Source organism: Leopardus geoffroyi, chromosome D3, assembly GCF_018350155.1.
Source record: "Leopardus geoffroyi isolate Oge1 chromosome D3, O.geoffroyi_Oge1_pat1.0, whole genome shotgun sequence".
Lineage (NCBI taxonomy): Eukaryota > Metazoa > Chordata > Mammalia > Carnivora > Felidae > Leopardus > Leopardus geoffroyi.
In genome coordinates this window covers 86,464,970-86,484,472 of record NC_059339.1, presented here as the reverse complement: position 1 = coordinate 86,484,472, position 19,503 = coordinate 86,464,970, and the positions used below count along the sequence as shown (strand labels likewise).

The window sequence follows — 19,503 nt, the reverse complement described above, 5'->3', positions numbered from 1 at the left end:
GACCTGTCTTGGCTTAGAAGACCTGTGTGCTAATAGGAGATACGGTGTCTAGTTAAGTGTGCCGTAGGCATAATTTCCAGGGCCCCACAAGACATGTCACTTGCAAGAGCCACAGCACTCAGGGGTGCTCAGAGGTCTGGCTTCCCATTATGCATTCATAGTTTATTCCCATACTTCCCAGCCCAGGTGTGGGAATCACTTTTACTATAAGCAAAAAAAGCAGCTTAGTAATATTGTTGACATTCCATATCTATTTGGTTATCTTAGCTCAAGATAAAATTCATCCATAGAGAAGAAGAAAGGGTTTTCTTATGCCTTTACTCACAGTAATTTTGTTATTTTAAAACGTGTTGCCCCTCTGGTAGATGTGGTTTTTCAAACTGGTTGTGATGCATTAATTACTTGTGCCTTTTATTCCTTTCTTCCTTCTGTGTTCTTTAGGCTTAATTTGCAGTTTGTTTTCTGACTTACTAAAGAAGTCCCCATTGGTTGATTGCCTTGCCTTTTTTTGTTCGGTGCAAGTCCTTTCAATTGAGCTCTGTGCCCTTCCGGCAGGCCCTATGAGTCTGTTAGTGTTTTCTTGCATTCTGGCACAGAGAGATGTCCCAAGAATCACCTTTCATTTCCCTCTCTCAGACCTGGTGTTAGCCATTTGTCTAAGGAATCTTGGTTACTTTTGTGGAAAATTTCAATTTTTCACAAATATTTTCTTAGATTATTCAGCCTCATTTGTACGTAGAACTCACTCTTAGCTTGTTTTTTGAGAAGTATGAAATGAAAAAGCACAGTAAAGGTTCCCCTTAGAAATCTTACCCAATTGTATTTATCTAATGTTAGTCACAACTCTGTGAATTAGGGGTTTGGTATATGTATTTTAGGAAAACTATTTTTTAACATCTGAACATGCTAGTCCTTGCTGTCCTGTTAAATGCTGTTAAATTAGCTTGGACTGGTTTAAGAGATCTTGCTATTGAGTCTGTTCTTATATCTAAAATATTTCTGGGTCCTCTTGGTGACACATAGTGATTGGGTTTATTGGTGATACAGCTACGTTCTTAAGTGAAAATATTAAGTTGTGATTTTTGTCATTCAGTGACTGCTGTGAACATAAGGCAATTCATTTAGCCTCTTTAAAACTCATTTTGATCATCTGTAAGATGGGTGTCACTGCCATGCCATGTAACTGAACGAATGATAAATAATATACAGTGTTTGGTATAAAGTAGACACTGATGTTCTGGCTGCAGCATTTTATGTGGCTCACTGTAGCCACAGGCCTTGACTTGAGAGGGCATTAGTTATCTCTGCAAACAACTCTCATACAACACAGAATCAGGTAAGTCTTCAGGAGAGACTTTGGAAGGTGTTTTTGGGAATTTAGAGGATGGCAAAAGAATAATTGGAATACTATAGACAGCATGCTAACTGTTCAAACTAGGGGCCGTGAGAGCGAGCTCCGTATTATTGGGAGACGTAGAGGGAGCCGGCATTTGTAGCTCACCTGTGTTAGTAGTGTTTTAAGAATTTCAAAGTTTGTAACTGTTTATATACATTTTCTTCAGGTATCATCTACCAGTGCATGTAGTTGGCCACCATGCTGTGAGTCCTTACTCCATAGTTTTGCCATTATCTGCTGATTGTTTGGCCTTGAAGCCGGTCTCAGACATGCTGAGAATAGCTTGGAACTTGTCCTGGTATCATGGGAGTGAAAATCTTTTGAAGCAAATGAATTCCGAACCTAAAATCAAAGAGTAAGCTGTTACATTTAGTTGAAAAAGCATTCATATTTAATTAAATAAAAAAATTTTTTTAATGTTTGTTTATTTTTGAGAAAAAGAGAGAGAGAGAGCGAGCTAGAAATACAGAGTGCGAGCCAGGGAGGGGCAGGGAGAGAAGGAGACACAGAGTCCTAAGCAGGCTCCAGGCTCCGAGCTGTCAGCATAGAGCCTGACGCAGGACTCGAACTCAAGAACCGTGAGATCGTGACCTGAACCGAAGTCAGACACTTAACTGACTGAGCCACCCCCAGGCAACCCCATATTTAACTAATTATAAGTAACTAGTTAGGTTTTCTTTTTCTTTTAGGGCAAGTGGCTTTTTTACTTACTATCATCTGATTCTGCTTTTTCACTGAAGATTGTAATTTTTACTCTGTTTTAAAGATTACATGTGTTCATTACTTTTTGAAAACCATCACATAAGGAAATTTAAAAAGTATGTGCTCTGTGCTGTTTTAGAGATTATAGAAAGTTTGGTTAATTAATGGATATAAGTCACTAGGAAAAGTCCTCTGGTTTAGAGTAAAAGTTCAGTATGTATATGTATAAATGTTGTTACCATTATTGTGATGAAGATTACTTTGAATATCCTGATATTCTGATCTGTCAGGACTGTCTTATTTGCATGAAAATTATATTTCTGTAAGCAGGAAAATGTCAATAGAAACAGGATGCTAGTGTAAAACTCTAATATTGACATATATATCTGATTTTCTTTTGGCCATGAGTCAGCCTTTAAAATGGAGATAACATAGGGGCGCCTGGGTGTCTCCGTCAGTTAGGTGTCCGACTTTGGCTTGGGTCATGATCTCACGGTCCATGAGTTCCAGCCCCGCGTCGGGCTCTGTTCTGACACCTTGGATCCTGGAGCTTGCTTTGGATTCTGTGTCTCCATCTCCCTCTCTCTCTCTCTGCTCTTTCTCTGCTCGCACTCTGTCTGTCTCTGTGTCTCTCAGAAATAAACGTTAAAAAAAAAAAAAAAAACTTAAAAAAAAGTAAAATGAAGATAATGTGGAATTTTTTTGGAGAGAGTTTATAATAAACATAAATGTGAGCTTTTATTTAAATAGCCTTATGTTGCTCTTCCTCTGTTTCTGTTTATTTAGGTGTTCAGACACGTTGAAACTATCCACGGAGGATACCCTTGCTCTGAAGGTGACGCACACAGCTAGTGGCCTGAGGGACTGTCTCCATTCCGTGGTCGAGGCTGCAGCCCACAGGGAAGTGAGGGCTGCCATCACGAGAATGAGTTTTTATCTTCTGAATGACAGGTTGTCTTTAAAGAGCGGCACCGGCCCCTGTGGGCTGACCTTGAAGTCCTTGGCCTGGCACACTACACTGAACAGGTCAGTGCATACAGCTCAAGGCCGCCAGTTTTGAAGGCCGGGAATGAGTTGTTTTTGGGTTTATCTCCACATCTTTGAAGATAAGAGCACACATTCTTCTCGTTACTGTCATTAGAGATATGTTTTCTCTGTAAGAAAGACTCTGTGATTTTTGTTATCTGTAATAAATGTCTAACAGTAGCAAAAGAGAAAAATTTCCTGAATCACTGCCTTTTGGAACTAATAATAAACAACACAGTTTTTATATCCTATCATAGAACATTTTGCCATCTTACAAAAGTAGACGATTAGGATAGACCTGGATGAACAAAGTGAATGTTCTGTTCACATTGTGAAAGAGCCGAGACATCAGTGATTGATTAATAGGTTTGGGACACCTGCCGTGGGCTGTTTTGTTTTGTTTTGCTTTTGTTTTGTTCTTAAGAAAATTACCTCATTTTTCTTTTTACTCTGAATTTCATGAAGTTGATTGCCATGTGGAGATCCTTTAGTAGTTATTGGGAAGGCTCTAGCTTATAAATTTAACATGTTTAACTGGTAGCAGATGGCTGCATTTGAAACAAGTAAGACTGACAAGCAGCCATGGCCAGCAGTTTTACATTTTAATCTTCTTGTGGATTTAGTCTCAGATGTACAACTTCCTATTAAACATAACATGTGCCATTTGCAAAATGCAAGGTTAAATGAATTTCCGAAATGTGAACTCGAAATGTATCTCTCACAATTCAGAGGTCTAATTCGCCTTTTCCAGTGGGGTGCTGGGATCAGCCAGTACCTCTGTGAGAGAGCTGGCGGCTGAATTTCAGGATTCTTGTAAGTTAGTTGTTAAAACACAGCCATTCTTAAAAATGAAATTGTATAGATTTACAGTTAAATGTATTATAAGAAGAGTGGAGGTGATGTCATCACTTCCTGATTATCTTACAACCTTTTGCTGATACTTGTGTTCATGCAGTTGTCCCTATCTGTTGTATCTGTGCTGTGGAAATGCCGTGTGCTGGTGTGCGTCTCTCCACAAAGGCGTGATGTGTTGGTGGCTTGCATTCAGCCACGGGGAAAGATTTCCACTCTGGGAATTGGCGAACACAGCGAATCATCCCATTCCTTACCTGGTTAAGTATTTGTCAGCACACCACTTACTGTAAAGAGCTAGAAACCATGAAAATTGTCTGTTTGTATTGTAGGTTTCTACAAGTGCTTCCTGCTTGCACTGAAGATGAGAAACTGCTAATAGACATCATACATTTTTTAAATAAGTTATTGAAGGAACAAAGGAAAAACTCATCAGTAGAACTTCTAAACTGGCTTCTAGAATTACTTCTTAGACATGTAAGTGTTTTTAAGGAATTGAATTTTAGGTTTGACAAATGATTTATTTGTAAAAATTAGTAATGCTATGTAACCAAAAAGTGTGATTTTTTTTTTATAGCCCATGTTTTTAGTAAAGTATTTCCTTAAAACTTTGGAGTAGGGAAGATTTTCTCCAAGAAGAGACATGATTTTGAACTTATAAAGAAGGAAATCTGTAAATATGACTGCATAAAAATGACATGGCAGTGAATAAGACAGAAACCCTGTCCTCATGGAACACATTCTAGTAGAGTGGAGTGGACAGAAAACAAAGATATTCTGCAGGGGCAACAGTAAGTGTGGTGAGGAAACATAAAATAGGATAAGAGGGCAGAGGTAGGCAGGAGTGGAGATGCTCCATTAGATCCGACGGTCAGAGAAGGCTCCCCCTCTGACTAACATTTGGCCAGAGCACTGAGTTAACTGTCACAGACAGCCATAGAGGTATCTCAGGGAAGAGCATTCTGGCAAGAGAGGAAAAGAAATGCAAAGGCACTTAGTTGTCAGGGCCATGTTTGAAAGGCAACCAGAGGTCAATGTGGCCGCAACAGGATGAATGAAGAATGGTGGTAGGAGATGAGATCAGAAGGATATTCAGACTCAAGCTCAAATAGAGCTTGGTGGGCTGAGGAGCTTAACCTAAATGAGCAAGGAAGCTGGTGGTGGATTTTGAGTGGAAGAGTAACGTGATGTGATTTAAATTTGAGAAGATCATAGTAGCAGCTGTCTCCAGAACCGTAGGTGGCATGATGGAAGCTGGGAGGCTGACACTAACCCAGAGGAGGGATGGTAGCTGCTTAGAGTGGTAATGGGGCCATTGGTGGAGAGGGCACTGACACTCGCTCGCTAGCTCTCTCGTACACACACACACACACACACACACACCTGTAGGACTGTGACTAAATGTGGAAATTATGGTCGTGGAGTGCTATTTAAATATTATAAAAGATGAAAAGCAGAAATGACTAACAAAAGCTAGGAGATGAAAGGGGTAGATCAGGTAGGAACATAAAATAAGTCCAAAATATCATAAACAAGGTTCTAGATATACATGACTCTTTGATGGGATTTTGTATTGTGTTCTTTGATATACCTGTGTTATCTGAAGAACTACATTTTAAAATTATTGCAAGTTTTTTTTTTTTTTTAATGTTTATTTAGGGGCTCCTGGGTGGCTCAGTCGGTGGAGCGACCAACTTCAGCTCAGGTCATGATCTCACGGTTTGTGAGTTCGAGCCCTGCATCGGTCTCTGTGCTGACAGCTCAGAGCCTGGAGCCTGCTTCTGATTCTGTGTCTCCCTCTCTTTCTGCCCCTCTCCCACTCATGCTCTGTCTATCTCTGTCTCAGAGATAAATAAACATAAAAAAAACAATAAAAATGTTTATTTATTTTAAGAGAGAGAAAGAGTGAGTGAGCATGAGCGGGGTAGGGGCAGAGAGAGAATGAGAGAAAGAATCCTAAGCAGGCTCTGCACTGTCAACCCAGAGTCCCATGCAGGGCTCCATCCCACAAACTGTGAGATCATGACCCGAACTGAAATCAAGAGTTGGATGCTCAACCAACTAAGCCACCCAGGTGCCCCACAAAGTTTTCTTTAATAAACTTTATTTTTAGTATTTTTGTTTGGCCATTTTTTCCTTCAGATTACCTTTATTTTCAATTTGTGTAACTTATGACAGAACAGTTGTCCAGTGGGAGGGCATTAGTTTTGTTGGCTTCTGTATGAATGGCAAGAAATACTTTAAACACAGTTAAAAGTACATGATAAACAGAAAAATATTTCTAATACAAATGAGAGATGATGGACTAATTCCAGCATCTTAAAGTGCTTAATTGATAAGTGAACCTTAATAATATGATTGAACTCCCAGAGAACATAGACTTACAAATTTTGCTCTCCTGTTGTGTTCTCGAGGATGATTTCAGAGTACCATATTTATTGTACTTTTATATTCTTTAATCGTTTAATTGTTAAAAATATTAAAGTATGTGGAGGCAGTTATTTTATGGCCATTTTTAATAAAGCAAAACAGTAAAACCTTATGTCATTATAGTTCCTCTTTCAGCTTTTAGGCATGCTTAAATATTTTAGAGATTGGATATTAAAATATTATTAGAAGAATCTCTATGAAGCTTTTCCTCTAAGGTTTTTTATAAATTGATTTTTGATCTATAAATTTTTTATAACTTCATAATATTTTTACACTTTTTAAAAGAAGAATAACTTCTAAAACAATCTCCTCCTTAGGTTGAAGTTCTTATATTCTGGGAGTTAGGATTGCTTTGGGTTGTGAAAATAGTAGTTATGGTGGGCTTGGGTTTAGCGTCTTTTCCTGAAACTCTGTGCAGTAATTGACGTTTGTTTACTAGACTGTGTACCTGGTATGTACAGTGGAAAAATCACTATTCATGCCTATTAAAATATATTTACTAAACTAACTGTAACTAGAGAGTTAAAACTTAATATTTAGGGGTACCTGGGTGGCTCGTTGGTGAAGTGGCTGACTTTGGGGCTCTCAGGTCATGATCTCATGGTTCGTGGGTTCAAGCCCTGCATCGGGCTCTGTGCTGACAGCTCAGAGCCTGGAACCTGCTTCGGATTCTGTGTCTCCCTCTCTCTCTGCCCCTCCCCCACTTGTGCTCTGTCAAAAATAAGTAAGCAAAGTGTGAGCAAAATGGACTTAAGAATCCACTATCAAGACAGCTTGCTCTCTGTCATACTACAAGGATTAAATTATTAAGTGTTATGTAAAGATGAATGTTCAGAATAAGAGAAGCCTGAAAATGGAAAGTCAGATGGCTTTTAAAGTTTTTCATTTAAAGTGGGTAAAGTAAGTGAGAGATTATTTAAGGTGAGTAAAGTAGCATTTCCAAAGGAATTGTTTTGAATGTATGGACATAACATGAAGAGGTATGCAAAAGCAGTGGCAGAAATTGGTAACATCAGGCAGAATACTTGAGGACTTGATCAGGCAGAAGGATGTGAACAGGAAGTATAAAGAAAATCAGCTAATTGAGGACGATTGAGAACCTTTCTCTTGTGAAAAATCGTCTGTGTGTTTTATCAGAACATTTATTTATTACAAACATTTTAGGCACTTTAGGAATTTATGACATTACTAATTTACATTTTAATGTAATGATAATTTGGTTAATGTATAAAATAACCTAGAAGTGCTGAGTTTGAATACCTTTCTTTTCAGAATGCATTTCTTTTTTGAATTTAAATCCAAGTTAGTTAACAGATAGTGTAAGAATGGTTTTAGGAATATAATTTAGTGATTCATCACTTACATCTAACACCCGGTGCTCATCCCAACAAGTGTCCTCAATGCCCGTCATCCATTTAGCCCATCCCCCGACCCACCTCCCCTCCAGCAGCCCCCAGTTTGTTCTCTGTAATTAAGAGTCTCTTATGGTTTGTCACCCTCTGTTTTCATCTTACTTTTGCTTTCCTTCCCCTATGTTCATCTGTTTTGTTTCTTAAATTCCACATATGAGTGAAATCATATGATATTTGTCTTTCTCTGACTTATTTTGCTTAGCATAATACACTCTAGTTCCATCCAATTGTTGCAAATCACAAGATTTTATTCTTTTTGATCACGGAGTAATTCAATTTATATTTTTTGAAAGTTTAATTTTAGAGAGAGAGAGAGAGCAGAATGCACTTTTTTGATGGAAGTTCATAAAAGTGGAGCCATAATTCTTTAGCGGGGAGGCTATCAGTGCTATACAGCATATGGTTGTCTTTGTTGGCTAACTTTCACAGGCTCAGGTGCGCTCAGACTTCATGGAGGACATTGCACGTCCCATTGTTGTAGGCTGCTGATGGATGGTAAAGTGGATGTGATGAGCAGTGAAGAAAATGAACCATCCTTGTAGAAGTTGTTGCTTTTTGGAGGTCACAGTGACAAAGTTATGACCCACGTAGCTGGTTTAAAATTAGGATTGAACACTGATGTCTAAAGACAAAACCTTCAGGTGTGATTAAGCACTTGAGATCAGTAGGCATCAGTAGAGACTTCTCTTTATTGTACATGAAAAATGGTAATTCATCCTATATTTTAGAAGTGATGTTGCTGAGGTTTACTGAGTCTAAATATTAACATGTAAATCAAAGATGTGTTCTAAAGGGAAAAAGTCTCGGCAGTTACAAGCAGAAACAAATTATTAACAGATTGAGGTTTTAGGGAAGAACCTTAGTTTTAACATCCTTTATGCATCCTGTACAATATATTAACCTACTAGTCAGTAGTTTCTACTTAATTTTTATTTGTATATCACGATTAATAATTCCTGATAGTAAAATTATATTTCACCAGGATGGAATTTGCATTAAAAACAGCTTGTTGGGGCATGTGGGATGGCTCAGTTGAGTGCCCGACTTCAGCTCAGGTCACCATCTCTCGGTTCTTGAGTTTGAGCCCCACGTCGGGCTCTGTGGTGACTGTTCAGAGCCTGGAGCCTGCTTCAGATCCTGCATCTCCCTCTCTTTCTGCCCCTTCCCCACTTGTCCTCTGTCTGTCTGTCTGTCTGTCTGTCTCTCTCTCTCTCTCAAAAATAAATAAATATTAGAGTGCCTGAGTGGCTCAGTTGCTTGGGCGTCCAACTTAGGCTCAGGTCATGATCTCGTGGTTGTGAGTTCGAGCCCTGTATCGGGCTCTGTGCTGACAGCTCAGGGCCTGGAGCCTGCTTCGGAGTCTGTGTCTCCCCCTGTCTCTGCTCTTCCCGTGTTCATACTCTGTCTCTTTCTCTCTCAAAAATAAATAAACATTAAAAAGAATAAAAAATTGGGGCGCCTGGGTGGCGCAGTCGGTTAAGCGTCTGACTTCAGCCAGGTCACGATCTCGCGGTCCGTGAGTTCGAGCCCCGCGTCGGGCTCTGGGCTGATGGCTCAGAGCCTGGAGCCTGTTTCCGATTCTGTGTCTCCCTCTCTCTCTGCCCCTCTGTTCATGCTCTGTCTCTCTCTGTCCCAAAAATAAATAAACGTTGAAAAAAAAAAATTAAAAAAAAAAAAAAGAATAAAAAATTTAAAAAATACTTAAAAAACCCCAGCTTTTATCATCCTCAATGGGGCAAAACTGAGAGCTTTCCCCCTGAGATCAGGAACACGACAGGGATGTCCACTCTCACCGCTGTTGTTTAACATAGTGTTGGAAGTTCTAGCATCAGCAATCAGACGACAAAAGGAAATCAAAGGCATCCAAATTGGCAAAGATGAAGTCAAGCTTTCACTTGTTGCAGATGACATGATACTATACATGGAAAATCCGATAGACTCCACCAAAAGTCTGCTAGAACTGATACATGAATTCAGCAAAGTTGCAGGATACAAAATCATTGTACAGAAATCAGTTTCATTCTTATACACTAATAATGAAGCAACAGAAAGACAAATAAAGAAACCGATCCCATTCACAATTGCACCAAGAAGCATAAAATTCCTAGGAATAAACCTGACCAAAGATGTAAAAGATCTGTAGGCTGAAAACTATAGAAACCTTTTGAAGGAAAATAAAAAAGATACAAGGAAATGGAAAAACATTCCATGCTGATGGATTGGAAGAATAAATATTATTAAAATGGCAATACTACCCAAAGCTATCTACACATTCAATGCAATCCCAATCAAAATTGCACCAGCATTCTTCTCTGAGCTAGAACAAACAATCCTAAAATTTGTATGGAACCACAAGAGACCCTGAATAGCCAAAGTAGTATTGAAGAAGAAGACCAAAGTGGGAGGCATTACAATCCCCGACTTTAGCCTCTACTACAAAGCTGTAATCACCAAGACAGCATGGTATTGGCACAAAAACAGACACATAGACCAATGGAATAGAATAGAGACTCCAGAACTGGACTTACAAATGTATGGCCAACTAATCTTTGACAAAGCAGGAAAGAATATCCAATGGAAAAAAGACAGTCTCTTTAACAAATGGTGCCGGAAGAACTGGACAGCAACATGCAGAAGGATGAAACTAGACCACTTTCTTACACCATTCACAAAAATAAACTCCGAAAGGATGAAGGACCTGAATGTGAGACAGGAAACCATCAAAACCTAGAGGAGAAAGCAGGAAAAAACCTCTCTGACCTCAGCCACAGCAATTTCCTACTTGACACATCCCCAAAGGCAAGGGAATTAAAAGCAAAAATGAACTATTGGGACCTCATGAAGATAAAAAGCTTCTGCACTGCAAAGTAAACAACCAACAAAACTAAAAGGCAACCAATGGAATGGGAAAAGATATTTGCAAATATATATCAGACAAAGGGCTAGTATCCAAAATCTATAAAGAGCTCACCAAACTCCACACCCGAAAAACAAATAATCCAGTGAAGAAATGGGCAGAAAACATGAATAGACACTTCTCTAAAGAAGACATCCAGATGGCCAACCAGCACATGGAAAGATGCTCAACGTCACTCCTCATCAGGGAAATACAAATCAAAACCACATTGAGATACCACCTCACGCCAGTCAGAGTGGCTAAAATGAACAAATCAGGAGACTATAGATGCTGGAGAGGATGCGGAGAAACGGGAACCCTCTTGCACTGTTGGTGAGAATGCAAGCTGGTGCAGCTGCTCTGGAAAACAGTGTGGAGGTTCCTCAAAAAATTAAAAATAGATCTACCCTATGACCCAGCAATAGCACTGCTAGGAATTTACCCAAGGGATACAGGAGTGCTGATGCATAGGGGCACTTGTACCCCAATGTTTATAGCAGCACTTTCAACAATAGCCAAATTATGGAAAGAGGCTAAATGTCCCTCAACTGATGAATGGATAAAGAAATTGTGGTTTATATATACAATAGAGTACTACGTGGCAATGAGAAAGAATGAAATATGGCCCTTTGTAGCAACGTGGATGGAACTGGAGAGTGTTATGCTAAGTGAAATAAGTCACAGAGAAAGACAGATACCATATGTTTTCACTCTTATGTGGATCCTGAGAAACTTAACGGAAGACCATGAGGGAGGAGAAGGGGAAAAAAAAGTCAGAGAGGGAGGGAGCCAAACCATAAGAGACTCTTAAAAACTGAGAATAAACTGAGGGTTGATGGGGGTGGGAGGGCGGGGAGGGTGGGTGATGGGCATTGAGGAGGGCACCTTTTGAGATGAGCCCTGGGTGTTGTATGGAAACCAATTTGACAATAAATTTCATATTAAAAAAAAATAATAAAATAAAATAAAATAAAATAAAAAACACTTTGATATTATGGAAATTAAAATTTACTGTGTCAAAAAAAAACAAAACAAAACCCAGGTTTGTTCATCTTGTCAGTATTTATCAGAGTTGGAGGAAAGGTGGGTGTAATTCAGCCTTTGGTTATTTGGAGCTAAGAATACTATAGTGTATATATTTATTTTTATGACTTACTAAATGTGTATCTTGATTGTTTTATTCCTATATAAAATGTAGAAGTTATAGTTATGTTTTATGTAATTTTATTTGATCCAAATGAGGCACTTCTTGTTCAGGATGAAAGGAAAAGATGAAAAGACAAAATACTCTTTAGGTATGGAACATAGTAAAGTAAGTTAAAAGAACATCTGTTACCAATACTTTCTAAAGTCCCACAGGTATATTATTTTTAAAAAAATGTTTATTTATTTTGAGAGAGAGAGCATGAGCTGGGGAGGGGCAGAGAGAGAAGGAGACAGAGAGAATCCCAAGCTCAGTGTGGACCTCGACATAGGGCTTGATCCCACGACCGTGAGATCATGACATGAGCCGCAATCTAGAGTTAGACGCTTAACTGACCGAGCCACCCAGGCACCCCTCATAGTCGTATTATTTATAATTCTGTGTACTTGATTGAAGTATATGGTACATAGTACGTAATATAAACAACTTAGAATTTTCTTCCCATTTAAAAAAATTTTTTCCCCAAAAAGAATGCAGTTATTTTTTGAGTTCTTTAGGTGAAGGATTTCATAACAATACCAATTACATTTTATCTCTTCTTTTATGTTGTAATATGCAGTATTGATGTGTTGTAATCCAGGGGACAGGATATTAACCATATTTGAAGTTAGATGATTCTCAGGTTGAATCCTTGCTTTGTTCATTTGTATGACTTTGGACAAGTTACATAACCTCTTTATAAACCTGTTTGCCCATCTGTAAAATAAGAAAATGCCCATCTTCTAGCTTAATCGAAAAATTACATGGAGGAATCTTATTTTCTTTGATTAATAACTATTCCAGCTGTCTTTAATGCTGTTGGTTAATGTAACATTTTCTGTTCTTAGTATTATTAAAAATAATCCTGTTACATTTCTTTAGTTACATTTTTTCAAAGTTGGGAAACAAGAAAAAATTTAAATAATACTAGTTTTATTTGTCAGCCTATCAAATTGGCAAAGATGACAACAGTAATAATACTCAGCATTGGCTTGAATGCTGTGATCTTCTCCCACCCCGCATCGTCATGTCTATTGGTGCATGTTTTGTAGAGACAATTTGGCAATATATGTTGAAAACATTAAAACTGTTAAAACTATTTTGATTTAGTAATATCATAGCTTGGAATTCATACACCAGATACAATCTGAGTTGAACACCCTGCTGCACATCTCCATGAAATTAAAAATCACTGATGATTTAGTAATTGGTGTGGAAATCCTTATGATTGAAAAATAATCAGATATTAAAATATTGTGTTTGAAGAAATACTGATAACATTATGTTTATTATTTTTTTATTTTTATTTAAAAAAATTTAAATATTTATTTTTGAGAGAGAGAGACAGCCAGAGCACGAGGGGGAGAGGGCACATAGAGAGGGAGACACAGACTCTGAAGCAGGCTCCAGGCTCTGAGCTGTCAGCACAGAGCCTGATGTGGGGCTTGAACTCACAACCACGAGATCATGACCTGAGCTGAAGTCGGAAGCTTACCCAACTGAGCCACCAAGGTGCCCCTGTTTTTTAATTATTTTTTTAATGTTTATTTATTTTTGAGAGACAGAGTATGAGTGGGGGAGGGGCACAGAGAGAGAGGGAGACACAGAATCCAAAGCAGGCTCCGGGCTCTGAGCTGTCCTGACTTGGGGCTCAAACCCACGAACCGCGAGATCATGACCTGAGCCAAAGTCAGATGCTTAACAGACTGAGCGCCCCAGGTTCCCCAACATTATGTTTAAAAAGGGGTTGTTATAGCGGATTTTTTCACTTGGTCTCAGTTTTGTTAAAAATACAGAATTAGAATTCTGTTTATGTTTATTCTCCCACAATGAGGATAGTATACACCAGTCTACTCATAGCAGCTATCTCTGTGAGGTGTGATCATGGGGTTTTTGTTTTTCTCATTGTGCTTCTTTATATTTTCCTCAGTTTTCTGTAATAGATGTGCTGTTCTTCTGTTGAGATAACATATGAAGCACCTTTTGAGTTTAGAGCATCTCTACTAATGCACTAGAGACCCGTACCTACAGGTTAGGTAATATAACTCTTAGGTAATCCAGAATGTGATTTGCAACAAAAATCTTTATAGGAACAACAGACAGCTCAATTAGAGAGTAAACATATTTTTTTAATATTATTGTTTAGAGTCCAAACCCACTGTTAGACCTGCTGGTTCTGCCGGAGTCACAGGCACGAGAGGAAACAGATGACATCCGGACTGCTGTGAGGCAACAAGTGCAGAAAGAACTGATTGCTCTTTTCAATACCTTGCTGCTCAGTTTCATGGCGGTTACTGACAGGTACCATTTGTGTTGTTGAAGGTTCGGGGACATTCATGTAGAAACTAGTTTCGTTTTGATTTCCAAAGAGTCTTACTTGTTTACTGGTTTCAAATTGAGGAAGCAAGACTTCAGTAGTAATCAGTTGTGGTCTGTTTGTTTTCATTTCAATGAAGTCTCTTGTATAGCCTGATTATAATTTCATACACACACACACATACACACACACACACTCACACTCTCTCTCTCTCTCTCTCTCTCTCACACACACACACACACACGCACATACACACACAGTATTTTACTGTCTCTTGGTCCTCTCTTAATTCTCTATACATGTATCTGAGCAATCATACCCATTTCTGTGACTTTATGACTTTTTTTTTAACTACATAGATGATTTTCCAATGTGTGTCTATAATTCTGACTTAAAATTTTTTTAATTAGATAAAATTTACTATCTTAACCATTTTAAAGTATACAATTGAATCGTTTTGGTATGTGTACAATGTTGTTCAACTGTCACCATTTAATTCTTTCTTTTCATTACTCTGAAAAGAAACTTTGTACCCTTACCCAAGCCTGTGGCAACCAACCACTAATTTTTGTCTCTCTGGGAATTTACTTATTCTGTACATTTTATATGAATGGAATCAGACACATATGATCTTTTGTGTCTGATTTCGCATCACGCTTTCAAGGTCCATCCATATTCTAGCACATATCAGTGCTCATTGCTTCCTATGACTGAACAGTAGTCCATGTACAGATAGACCACATTTTGTTTATCCATTCATCTGGTGGTGGACATTTGAGTTGTTTCTACCTTTGAGTATTGTGAATAATGCAGCTTTGAACATTTACATACAAGTTTTTGTGTGAACGCATGTTTTTAGTTCCCCCGTATACACCTATGACTGGACTTGCTGGCGCATGTGGTTACTCTGTGATTATTTTCCTTAAGAAGTGCCGAACTCTTTTCCATAGCAGCTACACCATTTTACATTCCCACTAGCAATGTATAAGTGTTCTAATTTCTCTATGTCCTCTGTAACACTTCTTCTTATGGCCATCCTAGTGGTATAAACTGGAATCATTTTGGTTTTGATTTTATTTCCCTCATGAAAAATGATGTTGAGCATCCTTTCCTGTGCTTACTGGTTATTTGTATATCTTCTTTGGAAAAATGTGTATTCAAGTCTTTTGCCTATTTTTGCATTGGGTTGTTTGTTTTTTTTGTTGTTGAGCTGTCTTTTTATATATTCTAGACATCAATATCGTATCGAATATGGGGCGCCTGGGTGGCTCAGTCGGTTAAGGGTCCGACTTTGGCTCAGGTCATGATCTCATAATTCGTGGGTTTGAGCCCTGCGTCAGGCTCTGTGCTGACAGCTCAGTGCCTAGAGCCTGGCCTGCTTCGGATTCTGGTCTCCTCTCTCTGTTCCTCCCCTGCTCGCGCTCTGTTTCTCTCTCTCTCTCTCTCTCTCTCAATAATAAATAAAGATTAAAAAAATTTTTTAAAAATATCGTATCGAATATGATTTCACATTTTTCTCCCATTCTGTAGGTTATGTTTTCACTTTTTGGGTAGTGTCCTTTGATGTTTAAAAGTTTTCTATTTAATGAGGTCTTCTTATGCTGCGATCCCAAGTCTCTGCTGGAGGGAAAGACCTGATCCCCCACACATAACATTTGAAACAAACCAAAGTGTCAAATACCCCTAATTCAGTTCAACATCTGACTAGATCTGAAAGCCATTTCTATGAGAAGCTATTACGTAATTTGCCCTCAATAACTTTTTTTTTAAAACATTTTATTTTTAAGTAATCTTTATACACAATGTGGGTCTGAAACTCACAACCCTGAGATCAAGAGTCATATACTCTACCAACTGAGCCAGCCAGGTGCCCCTCAGTAACTCTTGGACGCAAAGGTTTGACATACAGTCACAAATGAGGAGAACTATAAAGAAGTAGGAAAATGTCTCCTGTAGTTCAGAGAAAAATATCATTAGAAATAGACCCACAGGTGTCAACTATTACAGGAACTTTATTCTTATAAGTTATTATGATATATATTATAATATTATAATATATCATAATTATAATTTATATTATAAATAATATGTAATGTAATAAATGTAATTATAATATATATAATATAAATTATTACTACAAATAATATTTTACGTTTTAAAGTTTATTTTGAGAGGGAGAGGATGAGTGGGGGAGGGGCGAGGAGGGAAGGAGACAGAATCACAAGCAGGCTGTCAGCACAGAGCCTGACATGGGACTTGAACTCAGGAACCATGAGATCATGACTTGAGCCGAAATCAAGTTGGATACTTAACTGACTCAACTACCCAGGCACCCCTAAGTAATATTTTAAATATAAATATAATATATATTAGATGAAAATATGGGTAATATTGGTAAAACTATGGAGAATATCAATAGCAGAGAAATGGAGACTACAGTTTTTCAAGTAAAAAATTCATCGCATGGGCTTAATAGTGGGCTAGACACAGTATAAAAGAGGATTAGTAAATTTAGAATACAAGTCAATAAAAATTTCACTAGAGAAGGTCACCTAGGAGCCTTCTGAGGTGATGAGAATATTTTATATGTTGTTATGCTTGGTGGTTGCATGATTATATACATACATAAATCATGTCGTGTATAAGATTCGTGAGTTTTACTGCGTACATTGATACCTTATTAAAGTGCTGAAGACAAAAACAGTGAATCCATTGCTGGTAGATTCTGTGCAGCTAGACCTGTAATGTGTATAGAATCTCCTGGGGGACTTGTTAAAATATTATCAGCAGCTCAGGAATGTACATATTAGGCAAGCACCATAGGTAATCCTTGGGCTAGACTTTGAGAAACAGCGCTGTGGACTCTTCTTGGATGTTGAGAGGAACTTGCGTGGTTATGAGACAAACTGGGTGTGGAGCTTGGGGAATGTTCACAGGGACTAGGAGAGGGAACTGGTGGCGGTTGAACTGGGATTGGTTAGATATTTGCAGAGGCACTATTTCCTTTGGTAGTTTTCTTTTGCAAGCGTTAAGGTAAGAGGGACAGCAGAAAATGAGAATGACTGGTATGTTAATTTAAAGAACAGAAGAACATTTTTTAATACTGTTGATTAGATTATAGTTGATTCTTGCCCAGCACAGGTTTGAACTCTGTGGGTCTATTTATACCTGGATTTTTTTGAATAAATACAGTATAGTACTTTTATGATTTTCTTGATAATATTTTCCTTTACCGGGACAACTGGCTGGCTCAGTCAGTAGAGCATGAAGCTCTTGATCTCAGGGTTTTGAGTTCAGGCCCCACATTGGGCATAGAGCTTACTTAAAAAAAAAAAAAATAATAATAATAATAATAATGTTTTCTTTCCGCTAGCTTGCCTTTTTGTAAGAATACAGAGTATTATAACAGAAAACATACAAAATGTGTGTTAATTGACTGTTTTATGTTATCAGTAAGGCTTCTGGTCAACAGTTTGCTATTAGTTGAGTTTTTGGAGAGTCACAAAGTATATGAGGATTTTTGACGGCACAAGGGGTTAGTGCCTCTAACTGTACTTTGTTGTTGACCTGTGGGAAATATGAATTTATACAAATAACTTTTAGGCTTTGTTGCGAGTTACATGTGTTTCTAAAACTTTAAAAGCAGTTAGATGTCAGGTGTATAAGAATTATGATCTTTAAAAATCATTCAACTATACTCATAATACTGTAATTCAACTACACACATATGATACTGTAATACTGTAATATGTAAAAACATAGTAGTCATCAGTTTTGGAGTCTAAAAATCTGTATAACTGAGGAAATTTCAGATTTTATTCAAACTTTGTTACACGCTCATACTTCTCCCAGGAATTTCATCTCTGGATCCGTGCCTACCTATTAGTTTCAGGGATTTTGTTTCCTAAAAAAAAAAAATGTTCTCTTGATTGTTTCATGTAAATTATGTGTCAAACTCATTAAAACCTTTTATTTTAGCTTTCTGGGGAAAACAATTTCAGCTAATTAAAAATTCAATTTTTGAATGATTCCAGATTAAAAGTATAGGTTTAATATATGCCAATTTAACTCATTTAAAGTATGCATTTAATTTTCCATTCTAATTTTTGGTTTTATTTTTGGGTACCAATACCAATATCACTTATCTCTTTTTCAGTGTAATTGTTACTGGTCTTTCACCTCATATTTTAACTATGTTTTCCTTGAAAAGCCTTGTTTTGAGACCGCCATTTCTCCTGGTTCGTATTTTTCTGACATACTAAGTTGTTAGTAACTCTCTACCATCAGTAAGTTAACCCATTAGCCCATCACACTTGTTCTCTTGTTGATTTTTTCCTTCCTTGCTTTACATACACAGGAAATGCTTGGAACTTCTTCACGTTTTCCAGACACAGCTGGCTCTGAGACTGCTCCAGAGCCTGAGAGTCACTGATGCCCCTCACTTCTATGGCCTGCCTTCCCTCGAGAGGACCTTACGAGGGATGGCTCACCTCACGGCATCTCCGGGATGGAGCTCACACTCTCCTCTCACAAAGCCATTTGAAATTTGTGTCAAGTACTTGTCAGGTCTTCTTGAAGTAAGTAAAAATAACCAGTGACTGTAACTAAATAGTAACAACCCCAAAGAACAGCTATTTACTCTTTATTGATCATTCCCTTTGTGCCAGGCATGGTGTTTTTTTTATTTAAAAAAATTTTTTTTTTATGTTTATTCATTTTTGAAAGACAGAGAGAGACAGAGCACAAGCAGGGGTGGGGCGGAGAGAGAGGGGGACACAGAATCTGAAGCAGGCTCCAGGCTTTCAGCACAGAGCCTCGAACTCACGAACTGTGAGATCATGACCTGAGCCGAAGTCAGATGCTCAACCAACTGAGCCACCCAGGAGCCCCTATGCTGGGCACAGTGTTAGGTGCGTTCTGTGTATCAGTATATTTAATGTAGATTATTCTGCAGTATTCCTATGACTCATTATAATGTGTTAAGTGTTTTAATGATTTTTATTAATAAATATGTAAGATCACTTATAGAGTACACTCATTTTCAAGAAGAATAAACTAAGGCTTACATTTAAGTCCCCTCGTTAGGTAATATATTCACTTATGTTGTCTATCCTTTTTATCTGTGAAATACAGCACATTTGTGGAGATTACACAGAACATACATAGCTCAGGCATCACATAGTGAACCTGCCTGATCCAGGCATTGCCAGCACCCAGGGAACATTTGCCATCCCCCTTTTTGAGCTCTTCTCTCCTGAAAGGTAGTTGTTACTTTGAGTTTATGGTACT

At 38.0% G+C, this 19,503-nt stretch overlaps 1 protein-coding gene across 3 annotated transcripts in view; it reads left to right on the top strand.

Annotated features, from left to right (window-relative positions):
• The window catches only part of RTTN (rotatin), a 163,345-nt gene that overhangs the window by 62,746 nt on the left and 81,096 nt on the right, over positions 1–19,503 (top strand). For all 3 annotated transcript variants that reach the window (XM_045459641.1, XM_045459640.1, XM_045459642.1), the window contains exons 24-28: positions 1,563–1,751; positions 2,885–3,124; positions 4,309–4,453; positions 14,044–14,198; positions 18,572–18,791. In XM_045459641.1, the coding sequence (XP_045315597.1) occupies positions 1,563–1,751; positions 2,885–3,124; positions 4,309–4,453; positions 14,044–14,198; positions 18,572–18,791 (949 nt within the window). The remainder of the gene's footprint in view (positions 1–1,562; positions 1,752–2,884; positions 3,125–4,308; positions 4,454–14,043; positions 14,199–18,571; positions 18,792–19,503) is intronic.